This window comes from Phascolarctos cinereus, unplaced genomic scaffold (assembly GCF_003287225.1).
Source record: "Phascolarctos cinereus isolate Bilbo 61053 unplaced genomic scaffold, phaCin_HiC Scaffold_5;HRSCAF=322, whole genome shotgun sequence".
Lineage (NCBI taxonomy): Eukaryota > Metazoa > Chordata > Mammalia > Diprotodontia > Phascolarctidae > Phascolarctos > Phascolarctos cinereus.
This window is the reverse complement of record NW_027555958.1, coordinates 59,952,023-59,971,391: the sequence shown is the minus strand read 5'-3', so window position 1 is coordinate 59,971,391 and position 19,369 is coordinate 59,952,023. Positions and strand designations below refer to the sequence as shown.

Below are 19,369 nucleotides of genomic sequence, written 5' to 3'. Positions count from 1 at the left end.
AAGAGTAGAACTACTAAAGAGGCAAAAATAAATTATGAGAAAAGTCCTACAAGAAAAGTTTGTTGGCTTTTTTTTTTCTCCTCTGAAACCTGAAAGTGGACCAGTGCCACCTATTGGCAAGTATTGGTAATTGGATTCTAATATAAAGTAGCTTCATCTGAATACACAGAAAAGTAGACTTTTGCTAAAGGTAATAAGCATATCATGCTATAAAAAATGTGGGTAGTTGATAAAAAAAAATAATTTTTTACATTTTCCATATTTCTTTTTATTTATTGTTGAAGAGTCAGATTCCTAATGTAATCATGGATATTCACCACCTTTCACGATTTGTTAACTAGATCATAGTTTTACAGAATTCTTTAGCTGGAAGAGAGCTAAAGAAACAAGTCAGCATTCTTTTGTACTTAGCTTGTCAAAAATGTGGAGTATTTTAACATATTATTTACAATTGTATTTCTTCATAATTTTTATTGTCCTTTAGGGAAAATCTATCAATAGTGACTGCATTAGGGGACCGAGCAGCCCAGGGGCGTGCCTTTGGGAATCTTGGAAATACACATTACCTTCTTGGCAACTTTAGAGATGCTGTTGTGTCCCATGAGCAGGTATGATGGTGGAATGTCCTGAAACAATGTTGGTTTTTTCCACTTGAATTATAATCAAATCATTTATTTTTTCTCATTTTATAACTGTGGGCTTTAAGATGGAGAGACAGATTTTTACTTTCTTCATGTCTAATTAGAATTTTCTATTTTAGCGCCTCTTGATTGCAAAAGAGTTTGGAGATAAAGCTGCTGAGAGAAGAGCGTATAGCAACCTTGGAAATGCATATATATTCCTTAGTGAATTTGAAACTGCTGCAGATTACTACAAGTTAGTACAAGACTTCTGTTGATAAATAATGAATAGTTTGTGAATGGTTTGTGAACATATAAATTTTGTAGTTTTTCAATTTTATAATTTTTCTAAGATATAGGAGTCTAGATTTTTGAGTTTGTTTGGATATCAATGGTTTCAGGATCTCTTCTTACAAAATGTCAGTGTCATTGTTCAGTTGTTTCAGTGGTATTTTCATGATTGGCCTACATAGCCTTGAAGGCTGCAGGGTTCTGCTGTGAACTGAATGCTATGTGTCAGTCAAACAAGGTGTGACCCCACAGTGATGAGGGCGTGTTTCAGATTTCCTTTTTAAGTTAAACGTATTGGAACTTTTACACGTAGCTGAGTGGCTCTCCGTTAGAGCTTTTGTTTGAGGGTGATGCTGTTGTTGATCAGAACAATTCTGAAACTCCTTTGGAATTTCTTTCAGAGCCTTTTAATAGGCTATACCGGGAAATCTATGACATTGTGAAGTAACGCTGTTGTGATAACTTAGCACCCTAGGGATGGGGCTGAAGAGCAAATGCTATCTCTCAGCTTGGTCTCACCTACCTCATTCACCAGATTGGACCTAGAAAAGACTTGTAGCTAGTGCCAAAAATGAAATCCACCACCAATGATTGGCCATCACCAAGAATATTCAGAAGAATGTGCTGCAGGTTCTGAAGACCATTCCAAAAGAGAAATTCCAAAAGTATTTAGACTGTCACTTTCCATGGTGATTGCTTTGAAGGGGATACAACCCATATGTGTCTAAGAATATTTTTAAGAATCACCCTTGGCTCTTAAAATTAGTCACATTTCATAATTATGTTTTTGCTATGTGGGAAGTAAACTTACTTTATAACAAAGAACTTATTTAAGATCAAATCAAAAATCATGAACACTGATGATGACAACACATTTGATTTGTAAAATTTGGCTATGTTTATATGTGTAAATATGGTTGTCTTATCCACAGTCACCTATTTTATTTAGAAATTATGAATTTAAATTAGTCTTAATTAGCTAAGCATTTTAATCTTGGCAAAATTTAAGCAAACAATAAAGTTGAATTAGATGAACTAGAAATAACCTCTTAATAGTCACCAAAGTGAGCACAATATAAAAAATACATAAATACTGAAAGTTAATATACTAATCATTACAGTTTCTTGATCTTATACAATAGTAGTATACTTTTCATGTTTTTGTAGCCATAAAATAGCATCTTCATTGTTATTCCATAGTCTGAATTTGCCATTTTAGTTTATTTTATTGTTTTCTGCTTAACGTCTTCATTTAATGATCTTTATTGTGTATGTTAAAAGCTTCAGACAAAGTGCAGAATTTTTTACTTAAGAGTTTTATAATTGTGGTATTGTAATTTATAATGAATCATGGGTATTTTACAATGAACTTTCCTTGATTTCAGGAAAACACTACAGTTGGCCCGGCAGCTTAAAGATAGAGCTGTAGAAGCACAGTCTTGTTATAGCCTTGGGAACACTTATACTTTACTTCAGGACTATGAAAAGGCCATTGATTATCACCTGAAACACCTTACTATAGCTCAAGAACTGAATGATAGGTAAAAATGATCAATTTGTTTATTGTAGCTTTAGTAAAATATATTAGATAATTAACCCGGAAACTTATTTTAATGCTGTAGAAGCACTGCTCATTTTAAATTTGCTTCTTTAATAAATGTAGCTTTGAGCTCCACTTTCCTTGGGTGTATTGATACTTCAGTAATATGTCATTGTAGTAGTATTATATGATGTAGTGTGTTCCTTGAATAAAAGAATAAAGGGGTTTTTTTTGGGGGGGCAAGGCAATTGGGGTTAAGTGACTTGCCCAGGGTCACACAGCTAGTGTGTCACGTGTCTGAGGCTGGATTTGAACTCAGATCCTCCTGACTCCAGGGCCGGTGCTCTATCCATTGCGCCACCTAGCTGCCCCAACCCCAAATATTCTTGATGTCTTAAAGTACTGCCAGGTAATCCTGACCTTGTATATTAGAAAGCTTCATTTTGGAACCATAAATGTTTGTTTGGATTATGTTGCAGAATTGGAGAAGGAAGAGCTTGCTGGAGTTTAGGAAATGCCTACACAGCATTAGGAAATCATGATCAAGCCATGCATTTTGCTGAAAAGCACTTGGAAATTTCAAGAGAAGTAAGAAACTATAAAACTTCCCTATGAAACTGCTATTTTGACTTTGACTGTTGGGGTGGGCCTGGCACACATTTCTTCCTCATTCCCTTGTCCAAACTGCTTCAGCATTGCTGAGAGTTTGTTATTTGTGTGATCCCATTTGAGAAGATTAGACGTTTTGACCTTTTGAGGTTTTGAATCATCGACCTTTTTAAGCAAGATAATATGGGGAAGAGGAACATTCCTTAAAGATAAAAAACATTGTTGAACCCTGCTTTTCTTTCATCTGCCCACTCCTAAAGCGTTCTTCTTTTTCCAGAAAGTTATGCTCTGCTGAAATTAACTTATCAAAGAGAAGATAGCATAGTAGGAAGTACACTGTAGTAGGGGGCTGAAGTCTCGGGTCTAGTTTCAGCTCCTCCACTTGCTAGTTTTGTGATAGTGGGCAAGTCATTTTGTCTTTTTGTTGTTGTCATTCAGTCGTTTCAGTTGTGTCTGACTCTTTGTGACCCTATTTGGGGTTTCCTTGGCACACATACTGGAGTGGGGTTTGCCATTTCCTTCTCCAGCTAATTTTACAGGTGAGCAGACTGAGGCAAACAAGGTTAAGTGATTTGCCCACAGTCACACAGCTAGTAAGTTTCTGAGGCTGGATTTGAATTCAGGAAGATAAGTCTTCCTGACTCCAAGCCTGGCACTCATCCACTGTACCATTTAGCCTTACTGAGTCTTAATTTCTTCATCCACTCTGACGCAGAAGACATTTTATTCAGTACCTGTGGTATGCAAGAGTTCAAAGATAAATCAAACAAAAAGCAGTCCCTGTCCTCAAGGAATTTGGGCTTGAGGTCAGGAACACCTGGGTTCAAATCTTGGGGCATTGAAGTGATAAGTGATGTGCCAGAGATGTACGAGGTGGGACTTAGCACTTTCAGATATCATAGGTAGTTTGAAAAGGGAATATTTGGAATAGCCACTAAGGGGTCAATTAGGGAAGAATAAGAGATTGTCTTGTACCAACAAAGTCCCCGTTGAGATGAGAGAAGATGAATTTCTAATAGTCCTAACTAACCCATTTGGGTGACTTCCTGCAACATCATGCCAGTAGAAACAGAGAAGGGGATAGTGAGGATAACCCAGGGTGGAGGATGCCCTTCATTAGTGTCAACAGGGCGAGGGATTTAGGAGGAGGGATTTGATGAACTCTAAGGTCAAGCTTTGTCAAGGGAGAAAAGTGAGTCCAGAGCAGGGGCGATAGACCAGGAGTGACTGAAAATCTCAGTGAGACTGAAGACTAGCTTTAGGAGGAATGAGGGTAGAGACAGAAGTAGAACAAATTGTGGTCGGAGAGAAGAGCTGCAGAATTCTGGGTCATGGAATAGAATACTAAGCTTGGGAAGGTGAGATGAAGGGGTGGGGTTGAGTAGATGTCAAAGTGGGCTGCTTCTGGGAGGTAAAGGGGCTGATGAGGACCAGGTATACAGGGATCCTCAGCATCTGTACTGATGTTCCTAAGTGTGAGGGTAGGGGATGTGGTGGAGGGGGAGGCTGAGTCAGGAACCGACCTCCTTGTGATCTGCCTTGGGTTTGGTAGGATCCAGGATAGGGAGGTAGAGATGGATAAAATGGACCTGAGGAAAGGAGTGAGCGAGAGAGTAGCAAATGGAGTGACTAGTAGTGGCAGTGAAGGTTAAGAAGTATTTCCCCTGGCTCGTGTCTGAGGCACTGGGAGAATTTATTGAGGCACTAGAGAGGGTAGTCCAAGGACTCGTTGTCTTCTGGGGGAAGCCACATTTCTGTGAATGCAAGGAGATGGAAGGAGTGGAAGAAGAAATCTGGGCCCAAGGTAATTGTGTTAATGATAGGATAGACGCTCTGTAGGGCACAGTGGAACAGAGGGGCACGGTGGTATAGGGACTCGGGAGGAGTAGGACAAAGGCAGTTGGGAATGAAAGATTGGGAAGTGGTAGCAGGAGAAGAGAATTTTTGTGTAGTTTTGAAAATAAGAATATTGGAACATTGGACTTATTTTCTTATTCAGAGTTTGGTTCTGTTTTTTATTTTCATAATAAATAATTCTTTTAATAATCCTTCAGATTATACTATTTTTAGATAAATGTGGAAAGTAGTATATTTACTTTAGATTACTAGTTAGTTAGAATTCTGTCAAATTATTGACCCTTCAAATAATCAAAAGTGTATTCTTAATCTTTAACATTCCTAAAATTGAAGTCCTTATTGGTCGTAGATTGGGGACAGAAGTGGTGAGCTAACAGCTAGGCTGAATCTTTCGGATCTTCAGATGGTGCTTGGTCTCAGCTATAGCACAAATAATTCAATGCTGTCTGAAAACAATGAAATTGACAACTTGTGTGGTAAGTGCAAACTTTTTTGTCAACTGGTTTTACTATTATTTGGAATTATGCAAGTGTAAGATCACAAAAGTTTGAAGCTCATATTTTCCACATTATGAATTTTAATGCTTAGCAGGATCATTTTTGCTTGTGAATATAAGATGGCAACATTTTCATGAATTCAAAATCTGCTTAAGTTCCCTATTTACATAGATGTGCCTTTTTTTTACCTGACTTGCTTTTATCAGTATCGGTGTCAAATCATTATTACTGTATTTATTTATTTATTTGTTTTTACATGAGGCAGTTGGGGTTAAGTGACTTGCCCAGAGTCACACAGCTAGTGAGTATTATGTGTCTGAGGCTGAATTTGAACTTAGGTCCTCCTGACTTCAGGGCTGGTGTTCTATCTACTGCACCACCTAGCTGCCCCATTATTACTGTATTTTAAAAATATATATTTTATAGTACATTATATGATCAAGTTGTTTTGGTTTCTTTTTTTTCCTAATCCTTGTTTCCCTTTGCACTTCTCAAATACACAATGTGAGAATTTTATTATTGCTTTAAGATGTTTGAATTGTATAATCCCTTTTTCCCCCAGGGAATTTAGGAAAGTTCTAGTTGCTGGATGATTTGGCTAACATGAAAACTCTTAGGGGTTAAAAATCTTGTCATTTTTACATCTTAAAATTATTGAAGAGAAAAGATCTGTTCTTGATGAAGACAAGTTCAGCATCACATTTATTAAGTACCATCCGTGTGTTGCTATGTTCAAGATATTTCGCAAAGAAGCATTAAAAACAATTTAGATTCAGTCCCCTCCAAGTTTGAGGAAGAAACGATCACTTGGGAAAATGTATTGTAAACTTTAAAATTACTGAAACTTAGAACTTTTTCTCCTAATTCCCCTCCCTGAACTTGCTCTTCCCCTTTGAATTATCTCCTGTTTTTTGCTCTATTGCTTTTTTTTTTTTGCTACTTTCAGCTACTTGCCTGTCTTGACATCATCTGTTACTTTCCATTTTTTAACAAGGTTTTTTCATTATCTTCTATTGAGTTCTTTTTAGCTCCATTGATGTCTTTAAATCTTCCTAGGACTTTATCTTAGAATTCAGATTTTTAAAATTTCTCTAGAATATCTATTATTCAGTTAAATATATCTTTCATAATTTCTTATTTTGTTTCTTATGCTGGTTCCATGTTCATTTCTCTTTGTTTTCCCCCATTTTATTAAATATATGTTTATTTCCTCAGAGCTTTTCTCTAATCTATTCTTTGTCATTTTGGTGAATTCTATATTCCTCTTTCTATAGCTATTTCCATCTTCTTAGAAGTATCCCAGCATCATTTTCTTTAGTTTAGTGCATATATAGTTTCAGTCAATTACAAGCATATTTTAAGTGCTTACTATGTTCTTAGCACTGTATGAAGTGCTGGAATTTTTTATTTATTTTTTATTTATTTTTATTTTGGGGGGGCTTTTAGGGTTAAATGACTTGCCCAGGGTCACACAGCTAGTAAGCATGAAGTGTTTGGTCTGAGGCCGGATTTGAACTCAGGTCCTCCTGACTACAGGGCCGGTGCTCTATCCACTGCGCCATCTAGCTGCCCCAAAGTGCTGGAATTTTAAAAAGGCAAAAACGCTGTTCCTGCCCCCAAGGGTCTTACATTTAAATGACTGTGTACGTATAGGATACATACAGAATAGACAGAAAATAATCTCACAGGGAAGGCCCTAGGAGTCAGGGGACCAGGAACATCCTCCCACAGAAGATGGGAGTTGAGCTGAGACATCAGGAAAGCTAAAAGTTGGGTTGGTGGGCTGGGGGGACAGCTGTTGGAAGAAGGTGGGAAATGGAAGGTCCTGTGCGAGGGAATAACAAGTAGACCTGTGAAGCTGGATCACAGAGGGTGTGGAAGGGAGGGGATAAAGTGTAAGAAGATTGGAGGGAGGGAGGGGCCAGGCTGTGCCAAACAGAGCACCTTGTACTGATCCTGGAAGTAAGAGAAGGATTATTCTAACAGTGCAGGTGAGAGGTGAAGAGGATGTGTGTGGAGAGAAGGGAAGATATATGAGAGAATCTGTGAAGACAGAAGCAAGACTTTGCTACAGATTTAGATACATCGGAGAAGGGTTGTCAACATGGGTGACGGGCTTAAATGAGATCCTATTTCTAAAGTGCTTGGCATATGTGCCCTGGCATATAGGAGGTGCTTTATAAATCCTTCCTTCCTTCCATTAACAATAAAAGGAAAATTGGGAAGAGGGGAGGATTTGGGTGGAAACATAGGGTTCTATTTTGGACATGTTAAGTTTGAGATACCTACAGGAGATTCCAATTCAACATGTCAAATTGTAGCTGATGATTTGTGACTTGAGGACAGGGGAGAGACTAGGGCTGGACATATAAATCTGGGGATTGTCTGTAAAGAGATGACAATTAAACTCTTGGGAACTAATGTAATGAATCATCAAGTGAGATGGTAAGAGGGAGAAGAGAAAAGGGCCCAGGGCAGAGTCTTTTGGGGGCACTCATGGTTGAATGAAGAAGCAGACAGATGGTTAGGAAGAGAAGCAAGAGAAGGCATTGTTACAAAAGCCTGAGGAGGGATTATCCAGGGAAGGATGATGGACTGTATCATGTTTCAGAAAGGTTAGGAAGGATAAGAATTGAGAAGACGCCATTAGATTAGACAGTTAAGAGGTGGATCACTGGTGGTTTCAGTGGAATGATTAGGTCACAAGCCAGAATGCAGAAGGCTTTAGAAGTTGGTAAGAAGAGAGAAGCAGAGACACTTAGTTTCTGAATGTCTTAGCGTGTTTTCTGGTAGCCACTGTCACCTTGTAGGATCTTATAGTGGAAAAAAATAGCACAAAAATGAGTCATGACTAGGTAATGCTTTATTATTTTAATTCTTTTGCTTTTCTCAGATGAAAGTTTTCAGCCCCTTTTCCTTAAATGTTAAAAAAACTAAAACCACTATAACTCATTTTTTTTTAGAAACAGTATGTATAATATAAAAACCAGTTATTGTAAAATGCCTAAATTAGAGGGTAAATTTTAGAGGATGGAGTTTGAAGTCACGGTGTAAACTCTCCAAATCAAAGCACCTTAGAGGGAGTGAACAATCTATTTTTATATAGTTAGAATAGAAAATGATTCTTCTTAAACCCTCTCGATTGAATGAAGAGTTTGGCCTGTTTTTTGTTTCATACACATTTCCTTTCTGACATTCTGGAACCTACATCATTCTTGAAAGGTGAGTAGAACTGGTGTGCTGAATTTATCATTTGAAGGGCCTTGCTGGAGCCAGCTTGTTTTATTTTTATTTTACATTTTTTCTCCTAAAGATACACGCCCTAAGGTAGGACGCCGACATAGTATGGAAAATATGGAACTTATGAAGTTAACACCAGAGAAGGTTGGCAATGTTTTTAATCTTTTTTTTTTAATTCTGAGAATTTTAGTTATGACAGTGCTTAATAAGTACTCAGTTTAAGTAATTTCAGTGGATTAACAAAAAAATATGATCCTGTGTAAATTTACAGCCTTACAACTGTAGATAATGTTAAAAATCTGTCCTCATAAAGGAGTTGACAACTGAAAATATAATTTAGTGACATAGTTGCCAAGAGTTTTCAAGAACTGAGGAATTAGTACTGCAAAGCTTAAATTTGTTAGTAATTGATTATATAGCAATAGATATTTTTAATGAAAAATAACTTAAGCAAAAGACAGTTTGCTTACTTGTATTTTTGGAATGCAACAACCTTTAGTGTTAAAAATAGTTTTTAAAATTCAAGGTACATCTTAAAGAGATAGTTTCCTACATCTTCCCCTAAGTTAAGTTTAGTTTGACAAGAGAAACTTTACCTTGCGAGATGTTGTTGCTAAAAGAATAATGATAGGAAAGGTGTCTATAAGCTACAATAAGTTGTTTCCTTCAACTTCCCTTAAGGTTAGTAAGAAAATTACTATTCATTAAGTTTTTTTTTCTAAATTTCATTAACATCTTTTGTTTTTACATCGAGTTCATTGCCAAATATAGCCCTCTCCTACCTACCCAGTGAGCCAGCTCATAACAAAAAATTAAAAAGAAGAGGGGAAAGCAAAGTTCATTAAGGCAAAGGAGGATCATCTCAGTTGAGTCTGATTTGGCTGACTTTCTACTATCCACGGTTATGGAATAAGGATAGTTAAATAGTGCATGTTATCCAGAGCAAAGGTCATTATAGCTATTACAGATGTGGAGGGAGGAGGAGTAATGTCCAGTGAGGCTGGAACAATAGGTTGGGAGAAGTCTGTAGAGGGCTTTAAAAGCTTGTTTTTTTTTAATATTGGCTGGTTGTTCACCTTCATTTTTGAAGAGGACCAAAATGCCATCACTAGGCTGATCAGACCAGTTGGAGCTCGGAAGGCTCTACCGCAGGTTGGGCACAAACATGAACACTTGGATGGAGTGGAGAAGTCTCTAAATCTCCTCATTTTTTAAATGTGTGTTTTATACAAAAGAGGATAGGAAGCCAGTGGAGGTGATTGAGTAGGGGGATCATATGTTCTGATCTGCACTTAAGGAAAATTAATTAGGCATAGGGTTGTATAAGACAGACTAGAGTGATGAGAGACTTGATGCAGAGACCAGTTAGGAGGCTGCTGGGATAATCTTGGGAGACGTGATGAAGGTTCTAGTTGCATAAGTGGGCAGGAGGGGGCAGAGTCAAGAGACGTTGCAGGTAGAAATGGCAAGACTTGGCAACTGATTAGATATATGGAGTAAGGGAAAATTAGGAGGCAAGGACAATGCCCAGGTTTTGAGCCTGAGACACCAGGATTGTTGTGGCTTCAGCAGAAATAGGGACGTTTGGAAGAAGGGGATGGGTTTAGCAGGCATGATAGTGAGGTCAGTTCTTGACCTGCTGAGTTTAAGATATCTCCAGGACATCCAGTGAAAGTGCCCAGGAGGTGATTAGTGATATGGGACTGAATCAGGGGAGAGAGTAGAGCTGGGTATGTTGCTGTAGGAGTCATCTGCAGTGATGGTAGTTAAACCCAGAGGAGCTTGGGAGGTCTCCACAAAGGAAGGGCTAGAGGGAGAGAAGACGGCAGCCCAGGACAGAGCCTGGAAGAACGCTCAGCTGGTGGACCTGATGAGGATGAAGAGCCAGCGAAGGAGACTGAGAGGGCCAGTCAGCCAGGCAGGAAGTGAACCAGGAGAGGAGTGTCATACAACCCAGAGAGAACTTTCTGACCTAGTTTCCTCTGAGCTTATCTTCAGTTTATCCTGTGTCTTGTTTGCACATAGATGTTTGTATGTTCTATCTCCTTGAGAGCAGAGCATTTAGCACAGTGCCAGGCAGACAGTAGGTGCTTAATAAATGTTTGTTGATTTGAGTGTCAAATACAGCAGATAGGTCAAGAAGGATGATGATGATTATTGACATTAAAATGTTTATAATTTATATATGTAATAATAGCATTTCTATAATGCCTGCTGTCTGCCAGGCGCTGTGCTAAGTATTTTACAGATATTATTTCACTTGATCCTCACAATTCTAATCCATCTTCTACATTATAGGCCTTAAAATACTGGAACATAGCTCTCATGTCTTAGTAGTCTTTTCTCCTGGCTAAACAACCGATCCTTCATCATCCTGGTTACTGTCCTCTGAATGCCCTCCATCTTTTTCATGTCCACATTGGCTGCGGTGCTCCTTACCATAAGGAGGCTGTGCTCCCAGTGCCCTCTGACCAGGGCAGGGGTGTGGGGGCCCTGCCCCTCTCAGCACATCACAAGTTTGCCTTGGCTCTTGTAGCTGCACTTAGGCCTCTTAGATTTCACAGTACTAGATTCAACCCAAGACTGTCCTGTCAGGATCTTTTTTATTCCAACTGTAGTCCAAAACCTCTCCAGATAGTTGTATATCCCCTGCAAATTGTATAGTTATTCCACCTCTGCCTTTATTTAAGTCACTGATAAACATGTAACATTGATTAAAAAATGTCAGTAGCCCAGGGTCAAACACGTTTTTTGGCTACTGTCTTAGGAATTGACAGCCAAGTTGATATTGAACCATTAATGACTGTTATTAATAAAATTAATTATAAGGCTGCCATTGTATGAAATTAGAGTCTACTTTTTCTTCTTGACCTCTCATCTCTGTGTTTAATTTTGTAGGTTCAAAACTGGAATAGTGAACTTCTTGCTAAGCAGAAGCCTCTTATTGCCAAACCATCTGCAAAGTTGCTTTTTGTAAGCCGACTCAAGGGGAAGAAGTACAAGAATAATTCTTCCACTAAAGTTCTGCAAGATGCTAGTAATTCTATCGATCGCCGACTTCCGAGCTCTCAGCGGGTATGTTTATTATGAGGGATGAAGATGTGTGTTAGCTTCACTTCTGTGAAAGTCCTTTTGTTTGGTTTTCTTCTGGACCTGTGATTTCATTGGTCTAGGAGCTGTCAGAGAGAAGATGTCCTCTACCAGTGTAGATCAGCAGGTCTTAGGAGGTTACTTGGTACTTTCAGGTTGATTGCTTTTGGTTACATTACTAGTAGGTGTCAGTGGCGGGACTTGAACCCAGCTTCCTCACTCCAAAGTCAGCTTTATATGTTATCCATTTATCCATTTATCCATTTCTCTTAACCTTTGTTAAAATCTTAATACATTACCCCATGATGGCATGGAGCAGAGACTGAGTCTTAGTCTAAATACTCAGCTCTCTGGCCAGACATGGTGTTTATCTGGAGCCCAGCCTGGCCACTTTTGGAGTGGCTCCTCACCAGAACGCTGGCTAGTTTGGTCACAACACCTCCTTGTACAGCTTGAAGGTTTACAAAGCATGGTGCTGTAAGGATGATCTGATCTCCAGATCCAGGGACCTTTTCTTAACTTCTCATTCCCCTTGACCTTTCTGTAGCATTTCACCTCTCACCCCTCCCTTCCTTGATCTTTCTCCCCCTTAGTTTCTGTAAAATATGGTCTTTTAATTCCCTTTTCCCACTTTCTTTTCTTCTGCCTTAACTGGCCTTTTTCTTCTCACCAAACCCCACACCACTCTAGTGCCTTCAAGGTGCTCTCGAAAGCAGTTGTTTTGGGCCGGCTTCTATTTTTTCTCTGCCCACTCTACTATCAGCCCCCTGATATGTTCCCTTGGCATCACGCACATGATTCAAAGTCTGCGTCTCTAGCCCTCGTTCTGGCCATGGCACCACTGTCCTTTCACTGCCGCCAGAATCTGAAAACTCAGTCACGCCGACTGTCGAGTCCTGTCCCTTCTGCCTCCCTTCCTTGTTGAGGCCTTGCTGTCCAGCCTGCAGACCCTTGCAGCAGCACTGGCAGCAGTCTGTGCCTCCTTTCCCACCTCTTGATCTGGGTGCAGTGGATGTGCAGTGAGCGCCCTTCATTAACATAGCATCAATATCTTCACGTATTACTGTTGATTTGATTCTGAAAACATTGAATGCCCTCTGGTAACAGGAATCCTGTATTTCTGAAAGCTTTTGATGTTTTTTAGTAAATTCAAAACGTTACCAGTCTTCCCAATTGAGTTTTATTACAGAGTTTATGATGACTGTTTTATTCTTGGTGTTCTGCTTCTTAAAGAGGGCAGACAGAACATGAGCCGTTTTTATGTGCTTTGTGACTGCCTCTGCTCTTTGTATAGAACTTCTGGATAATATCTAACTTTATAATGCCACTAAGAAGTGAGTTTAGGTTCTAGGTTTTTTCAGTGTGATCTCCTGTGCTGTCTTCATGTTCCTTGTCAGCAAACGCTTGATAGCTGCCTATGTCCTTCAGTATTTCCCACCTCATAGTCTTCAGTGTGTCATAACTCACCTGTTTTAATGCTCACTTTTAGTCAGCAAGGAAGCATTTCTTAAGCACCTGCGGTGTGCCCGCCACTGTGCCAAGTGCTGCAGATTCAGTGAAAGGCTGAAGACGGTCTCTGTTCTCCAGGAGCTCTCAGTCTAATGAGGGTGACAACATGCAAACAAGACAGATACGGGAGGAATAACCAGCCTAGAGAAATCACTAGCATTAGTAAGAGCAATTGGGGAGGGCTTCCTGGAGAAGGTAACTTGAAGGAAGCCACGGGGTGAACATTAGGGGAAAGTAGATGCCCAAAGTCAGGAGATGCTTTAATGGACAAGTGTTGGGTCATTCCTCCTTCCTGCCTGTCCAGACAGAAGAACCTTTCTTTTGTATTTGAGACTTGTGCTATCTTGTTTATCCTCATTGAATAGTCCACAGACCATAGTAGGATCATAGAACCACAGAGTTACAGCCTTTTGAGTAAGCACTCATTGTACAGATGAGAACAAGGTCAGGAAAGGACTAAAGTCACATAAGTTTAATAAGTAACAGCTGAGATTTTATCCCAGGTCATAGGACTTTAAATCCATTATTTTTTCTATTATGATCTTATATGATAATTTTACATAGACATCTTTGTATTACACAGCTCTCATTTTGTGGTGTAGTGGTGACTGAATTATAACAGCATTTATATAGGGCTTTAAAATTTGCAAAGCGCTTTACAGCCATCCTGTGAAGTAGGTTCTACAAGTGTTACCTCCATCTCACGGATGAGAATGACTTGCTTTTAAATAGTTACCCTGCTACTAAATGTCAGAAGCAAGATCTAAGTCCAGCCTTCTGCACCTGCCCATCAGTCACCAGGCCATCAGGAGAATACTAGCTTTGGCTGGTCCTACAAGGCCTGGGCCCAGTGATAAACACAGGTGTGGCATCTGAAGACCATCTGGCTTAGCTAAAGTTTAAAGAGTTCAATCACCGGAAGATTGCCTACCAAGTGTTAAAACTTTTTTGGACATAGCTGCTTCTGCATACCATTTGCTGTAATGGTGGTAACCTGTGATGATGGAGGGAATCCATTATCCAAAAGCCATACCAGGAAAGTCATGGATTCTTTAGTATTTCTAAGTCAGTGAAGATACAGACTCTAACACTTCAGAGTTTTTTAAAGACTGGGTAGCAATCTATGAGTAACCATATCTTAAACATTTTCTTCATCATTCTAAAAATATTTCATAATCCAACAGTAAATCAGAAAAATTAATTCCTTAGAAAAGGGATAAAAATTTGTGTTTTTTTTCTCTTAGGTATTTATACCCTGTGCAAGAAATTTGTATTTGCTGATCTTCAATTTCCTCATCTGTAAAATGAGATTAAAAGTAACACCTACTTCACAGGATTCTCATGGGGATTAAGTGAAAATGATCTATGTAAAGTGCTTTGCACACCTTCAGGTGTTATATAAGCATGAGCTATCATTATCATCAACCCTAGTGCAGACAAGCCCTTGGAAATAACTTGGCTAGGAAAGTTTGTTTCTGCTTTTTGAATGATTTTAGCATTATTTTCTGAAAGGTTTAAGCATTTAGTTCTTACAGCAGGAAATTTTTATTTTGAGTCAGAGATGTAGGCCTTTATGCTGGTATTTATATATTAGTTTTTTTGAGTATATCATTATTTCTCATATAGATTTTTCTTGTATAAAAAGTTATTATAAATTATAGGCCCTAAAACATGGAAATATTTGTTTGTTAGGATTGTAATGATACTTTTTATTTTGTTAATACTGATAAAAACCAACTTGATTTGTCTTCCCAGGGATGGAGAAGTATACTTTTTATACCTTTTGCATTTTGGCATCTTGAGACTGGGGTTTCTGTTTTAAGAAGAATGCTGAATTCTCAACTTGGATTTATTTTTTTCTTAAACTTTCAGAAAATCAGTGCTGATACAATTGGAGATGAAGGGTTCTTTGATTTGCTAAGCCGATTTCAAAGTAATAGGATGGATGACCAGAGGTGCTGCTTAAAGGACAAGAATTTCCACACGACTTCAGCCATGACTTCCTCCACTCCCCCCAAAACAAAGAGAAAATGTAAGTCACTTAAGCTGTTTCCATCACATCAGTGCCATTGGGTTTAGGAAGGGAGACCCACAATAAAGGTGAGACATTTGGGGATATGGTTATTTCTGTAGTGGAAAGAATGAAAATTAGAGACACCCAGAAACTCACAGGAAACAAAACAGAAGAAAAAGGCTAGCAGTGAAACTGTAGCATGACACATTCATACACAAACGCACAAAGTATAGGTAACAAGCAGTGGGACCTAGAGAGCCTGACACCACATATTTGGCCTTATCACTGTCTCTGAGACCTGATGGGATTCTGTGATTGGAATGTGGTCCTGGAAGAGAATACTACCTTCCTTAAAAGAACAGGATTCATTAAAGGGTAGGAATACTGTTTTGAGAATGTGTATGTACTTGCATAAAGAAGGAGGGGAAATAGGATGGACATCATTTCTGTGAAGGTCATTGGAGGAAGAAACAAGCATTTTTTTTTTATTTTTAGGCAGTTGGGGTTAAGTGACTTGCCCAGGGTCACACAGGTAGTAAGTGTCAAGTGTTTGGCCTGAGGCCAGATTTGAACTCAGGTCCTCCTGACTTCAGGGCCGGTGCTCTATCCACTGCGCCACCTAGCTGCCCCTAGAAACAAGCATTTTTGACAGTGGAGTATGTACTACAGGGTTCCTGGATAGAAAGAAGAAATAGATGAAGAATCTGAGAAATACATCACTAGCCTGGTTACAATTCATGATATAGCAGTAATAGGCACTTCAGTGGTGTCAGATTTAAATAGAAACAGATCCCTGTGGGCTGCATATTAAGAAGACCACAAACATCTCTATATATTGTATTGTATTTTTAATTATTCTGTTAAACATTTCCCAATTACATTTTAACCTGGTTCTGTGGCCTGAGTTTGACGCCTCTGGTCTAGACATAGCTGAAGCTTTCTCTCCACCCAAAAGAGATTTCTTGACTTGCCTTAATGATACCCAAGAAGGTAGAGGAACCAGAGAGGCAAACTGCTATTCCGGATCTAATTTCCACTGCTAAGGAGGAATATGGTTGCTAGAGTGGCAAGGATGAGAACATTAAGAATTGAACCCTCTATCTTAGAATTGATGGCATCAAATTATCATGAAAGTAGCGATAGTCTGACAGGCACCCGAGATTTTAGAAGAGCCAATTTCAGAGGATTCTGTGGCCTAAAATTAAACAGAGGAAGTCAGCCCAACAAGAAATAGGAAGTCCTCAAAAATGAAGTCCTGAATACACAAAAAACAGTTCTGATGAGGAAGAGCAGGAATATTTGTTTTAGGAGACCCTGGATGCACAAGACCTAATCAACCAGCTTCAAAGTGTAGGACAAGTACAGAAAAGTATCTTCCTGGGCGATGGAGGATGACTACAGAAGCATGGCACAGTCTTGTACGTAGTGTGTCAGGACTCCTGAAAATCACGAGGTGTTTGGAGTAAGCGAGGAAAGCCGAGGACCACACTAGGTGGTTTGAAAGCTACAGTATCACAGGGCAATAGGAGAACCGTCAAGAAGGGTTGAGGACCATTGCTTGGAAGGGATGAGTGAGGAAAAGAAGGCTGTACTGCTTGGCTTAGTTTATTCTTTTTTCTCTGCTGCCAACAAGAATGATCTTGGGACTAGAAAAGACAGAACAAAAATGACCAGTGTTGTTCCTGTCCACAGTAAGTAGGAGAAAGCGCCTCACTGCCCTGGAAGAGTTCACATCTGAGGTTAACTAGAATACAGTACCTCTAGAAAAGCTCTGGGCTGTTCAGTTCCACCAGCACAGATCCCAGCCCAGCTCTGTGACACAGTCCATAAGTTCTGGAGAGCTGAACCCAGGTCTTCCTGTCTCTGACCTCAGCACTCTGTCCATACTCCAGACTGCCTCTCAAACCCAGAGAAGTGCTTTGTCCCAGGTTGATGGACAAGCACTTAGGAAGCACCTACAGGCACCATGCAGGTTCTGGGGATACAAAGGCAAAAGTGAGGCGGCCCTTGCCTTCAGTGTATGGTTTATTAGAGGGGATAAGGCATACATAAAGGTGTGTACACAGTAGGTTTTTCAGGGGGAAGGCAATAAATAGTAGCTGGGTCATTAGAAAGGCTTCTTGGAGAAGATTGTGCTTCAGCTGAATCTGGGAAGAAAGAAGGGATCATCTAAGAAGAGAAGGTGAGAGGGAGAGTATTCCAGGCATGAGGGAGGGACAAACTAGGGCAGAGGTTCAGATGGAGTTTTGTGTGTGGAGTGATGAATGGTAAGGCTGGGTGGGCTGGAGTTCATGAAGGGCAATAATGTGTAATAAGAATGAAAGGGCTTTCAGTGCTAAAGAGGAATGTTCTTTGCACCCAGGCCCTCTTTGTCCTGCACTGGGTTTGGAGCGATATCTTGTCCCTTTCCCCACAATCCGTAATTCAGGTTCTAAGAAATTAGTGCTGTGGCTGAGCACAGAGCAGGGCTATGAGCAAGTCTGTGTCTGAGCATATTTTACTACATTCCAAAGCCAGTTATGAGTAAAGATTTAGGTTCTGATTAGCCACACCTTTTCCTCCATCCATTCATTGGGATAACTGAGGTTTGGCTCCAGCAGTATTTTGAGAGGAATATGTTCCTAGAGGGAAGTGATCATATTTTTTACTCTTTTGTACTTATAACAGTTTGTGTTTCCTTTTTCCCTCCTAGCTCTGTCTGTTTCTGTTGTCTCTCCCCATACGGATGAATTTTTGGATCTGCTTGCCAGCTCACAGAGCCGTCGTCTAGATGACCAGCGGGCCAGTTTTAGCAATCTGCCAGGGCTTCGTCTAACCCACAACAATAATCAGTCAGTGCTTGGCCACCTGATTACCAGTGAAAACAAGGAGCCAGATGATGACTTCTTTGACATCCTTGTAAAATGCCAAGTATGTCTTATTTTTTTTTTTGTCATATACATAGCCCTTGATGCCAGTGTATGTCGACAGAAACATTATGCTCATAAAAATTATTCAGGACGCTATAAAGTGGGTTTTTTTGATTTGGGCATTGTTTTAGGAAAAGGTTACTCCATTTGACCTCTAGACCTTTTGAGTGTGATGCAGCTGAATACTCAATACTAAGAGGTGAGACAAAGGAAATTGTAGGGTTATAGATTGAGGTAGAAGGAACCTTAGAGGTCATCTGATCCAACCTCCTCATTTCACAAATGAGTAAACTGAGGACCCTACCAAAGGTGAACAGACTTGCCCAAAGCTACAGATTAAAGTGGCTAGATTTGAACCTGGACCCTTTGATTCAAAATCCAGGGCTCTTTTCACTGTATTGCTCCCTCATTCAAGGGCTAAAGAGCACACCTCAGACATCATTACTTATCCAGGCACCCTACACCACAAATAGTGACAGCAGGTGTGAGTGCTGGAAATAATGTGACACTGTGACAATGAAATATCCTTTAGCCAAGGAGCACTCCCAAGTTTTTTGCCACAGCCTCAGACCCCATCTATGCAAATCATCCCAATGTGCATATTTTTACATGAATTTTGTACTATTGTAAGTAAAAGTCCAAGTTAGTATCCAAACTGCTTTGAAAATATTGGAGAACTAGCAGCACATTCAGGTGTGCTGCCAGGGTCATTCCCAGCTCAGCCCTTTATTCAGGATGATCTGGCCCTAACAGCATCAGTACATGCTTTCAGGGGCCTGCCTGCTAATTCAGATCCATTCAGTTCCACAGCCTTTGGGGCATGTTCTGAAGGACTTAACATAACTTCAGCTACCTGAGCCGTAGCCACCTATTTTGTTGTAGCCATCTTGCTCCTGAGCTCTTACCAGGGACTAAATTGTGGTTGTTTAAAAATGCCACAGGTTTGTTTTTTCAGGTGATTAAAAAAAAACGTTTAATGTTTTAAAAATAAAAAACAAAGTCATAGAGCTAAGAATTAAGACTAGTCTCCTAAGCAGGTTTATATGGTTTATCATACTTATCCAAATCACCACAAACATTTTTTTTTTGGTGAGGCAGTTGGGGTTAAGTGACTTGCCCAGAGTCACACAGCTAGTGAGTGTTATGTGTCTGAGGCTGGATCTGAACCCAGGTCCTCCTGACTCCAGGGCCAG

At 39.7% G+C, this 19,369-nt stretch overlaps 1 protein-coding gene across 1 annotated transcript in view; it reads left to right on the top strand.

Annotated features, from left to right (window-relative positions):
• Window positions 1-19,369, top strand: part of GPSM2 (G protein signaling modulator 2) — a 56,783-nt gene that overhangs the window by 36,058 nt on the left and 1,356 nt on the right. Inside the window, exons 6-14 of the mRNA XM_021000516.2 lie at window positions 485-608; window positions 761-876; window positions 2,297-2,452; window positions 2,931-3,039; window positions 5,267-5,393; window positions 8,728-8,798; window positions 11,553-11,729; window positions 15,126-15,285; window positions 17,960-18,177. Coding sequence (XP_020856175.1) covers window positions 485-608; window positions 761-876; window positions 2,297-2,452; window positions 2,931-3,039; window positions 5,267-5,393; window positions 8,728-8,798; window positions 11,553-11,729; window positions 15,126-15,285; window positions 17,960-18,177 — 1,258 coding nt within the window. The remainder of the gene's footprint in view (window positions 1-484; window positions 609-760; window positions 877-2,296; window positions 2,453-2,930; window positions 3,040-5,266; window positions 5,394-8,727; window positions 8,799-11,552; window positions 11,730-15,125; window positions 15,286-17,959; window positions 18,178-19,369) is intronic.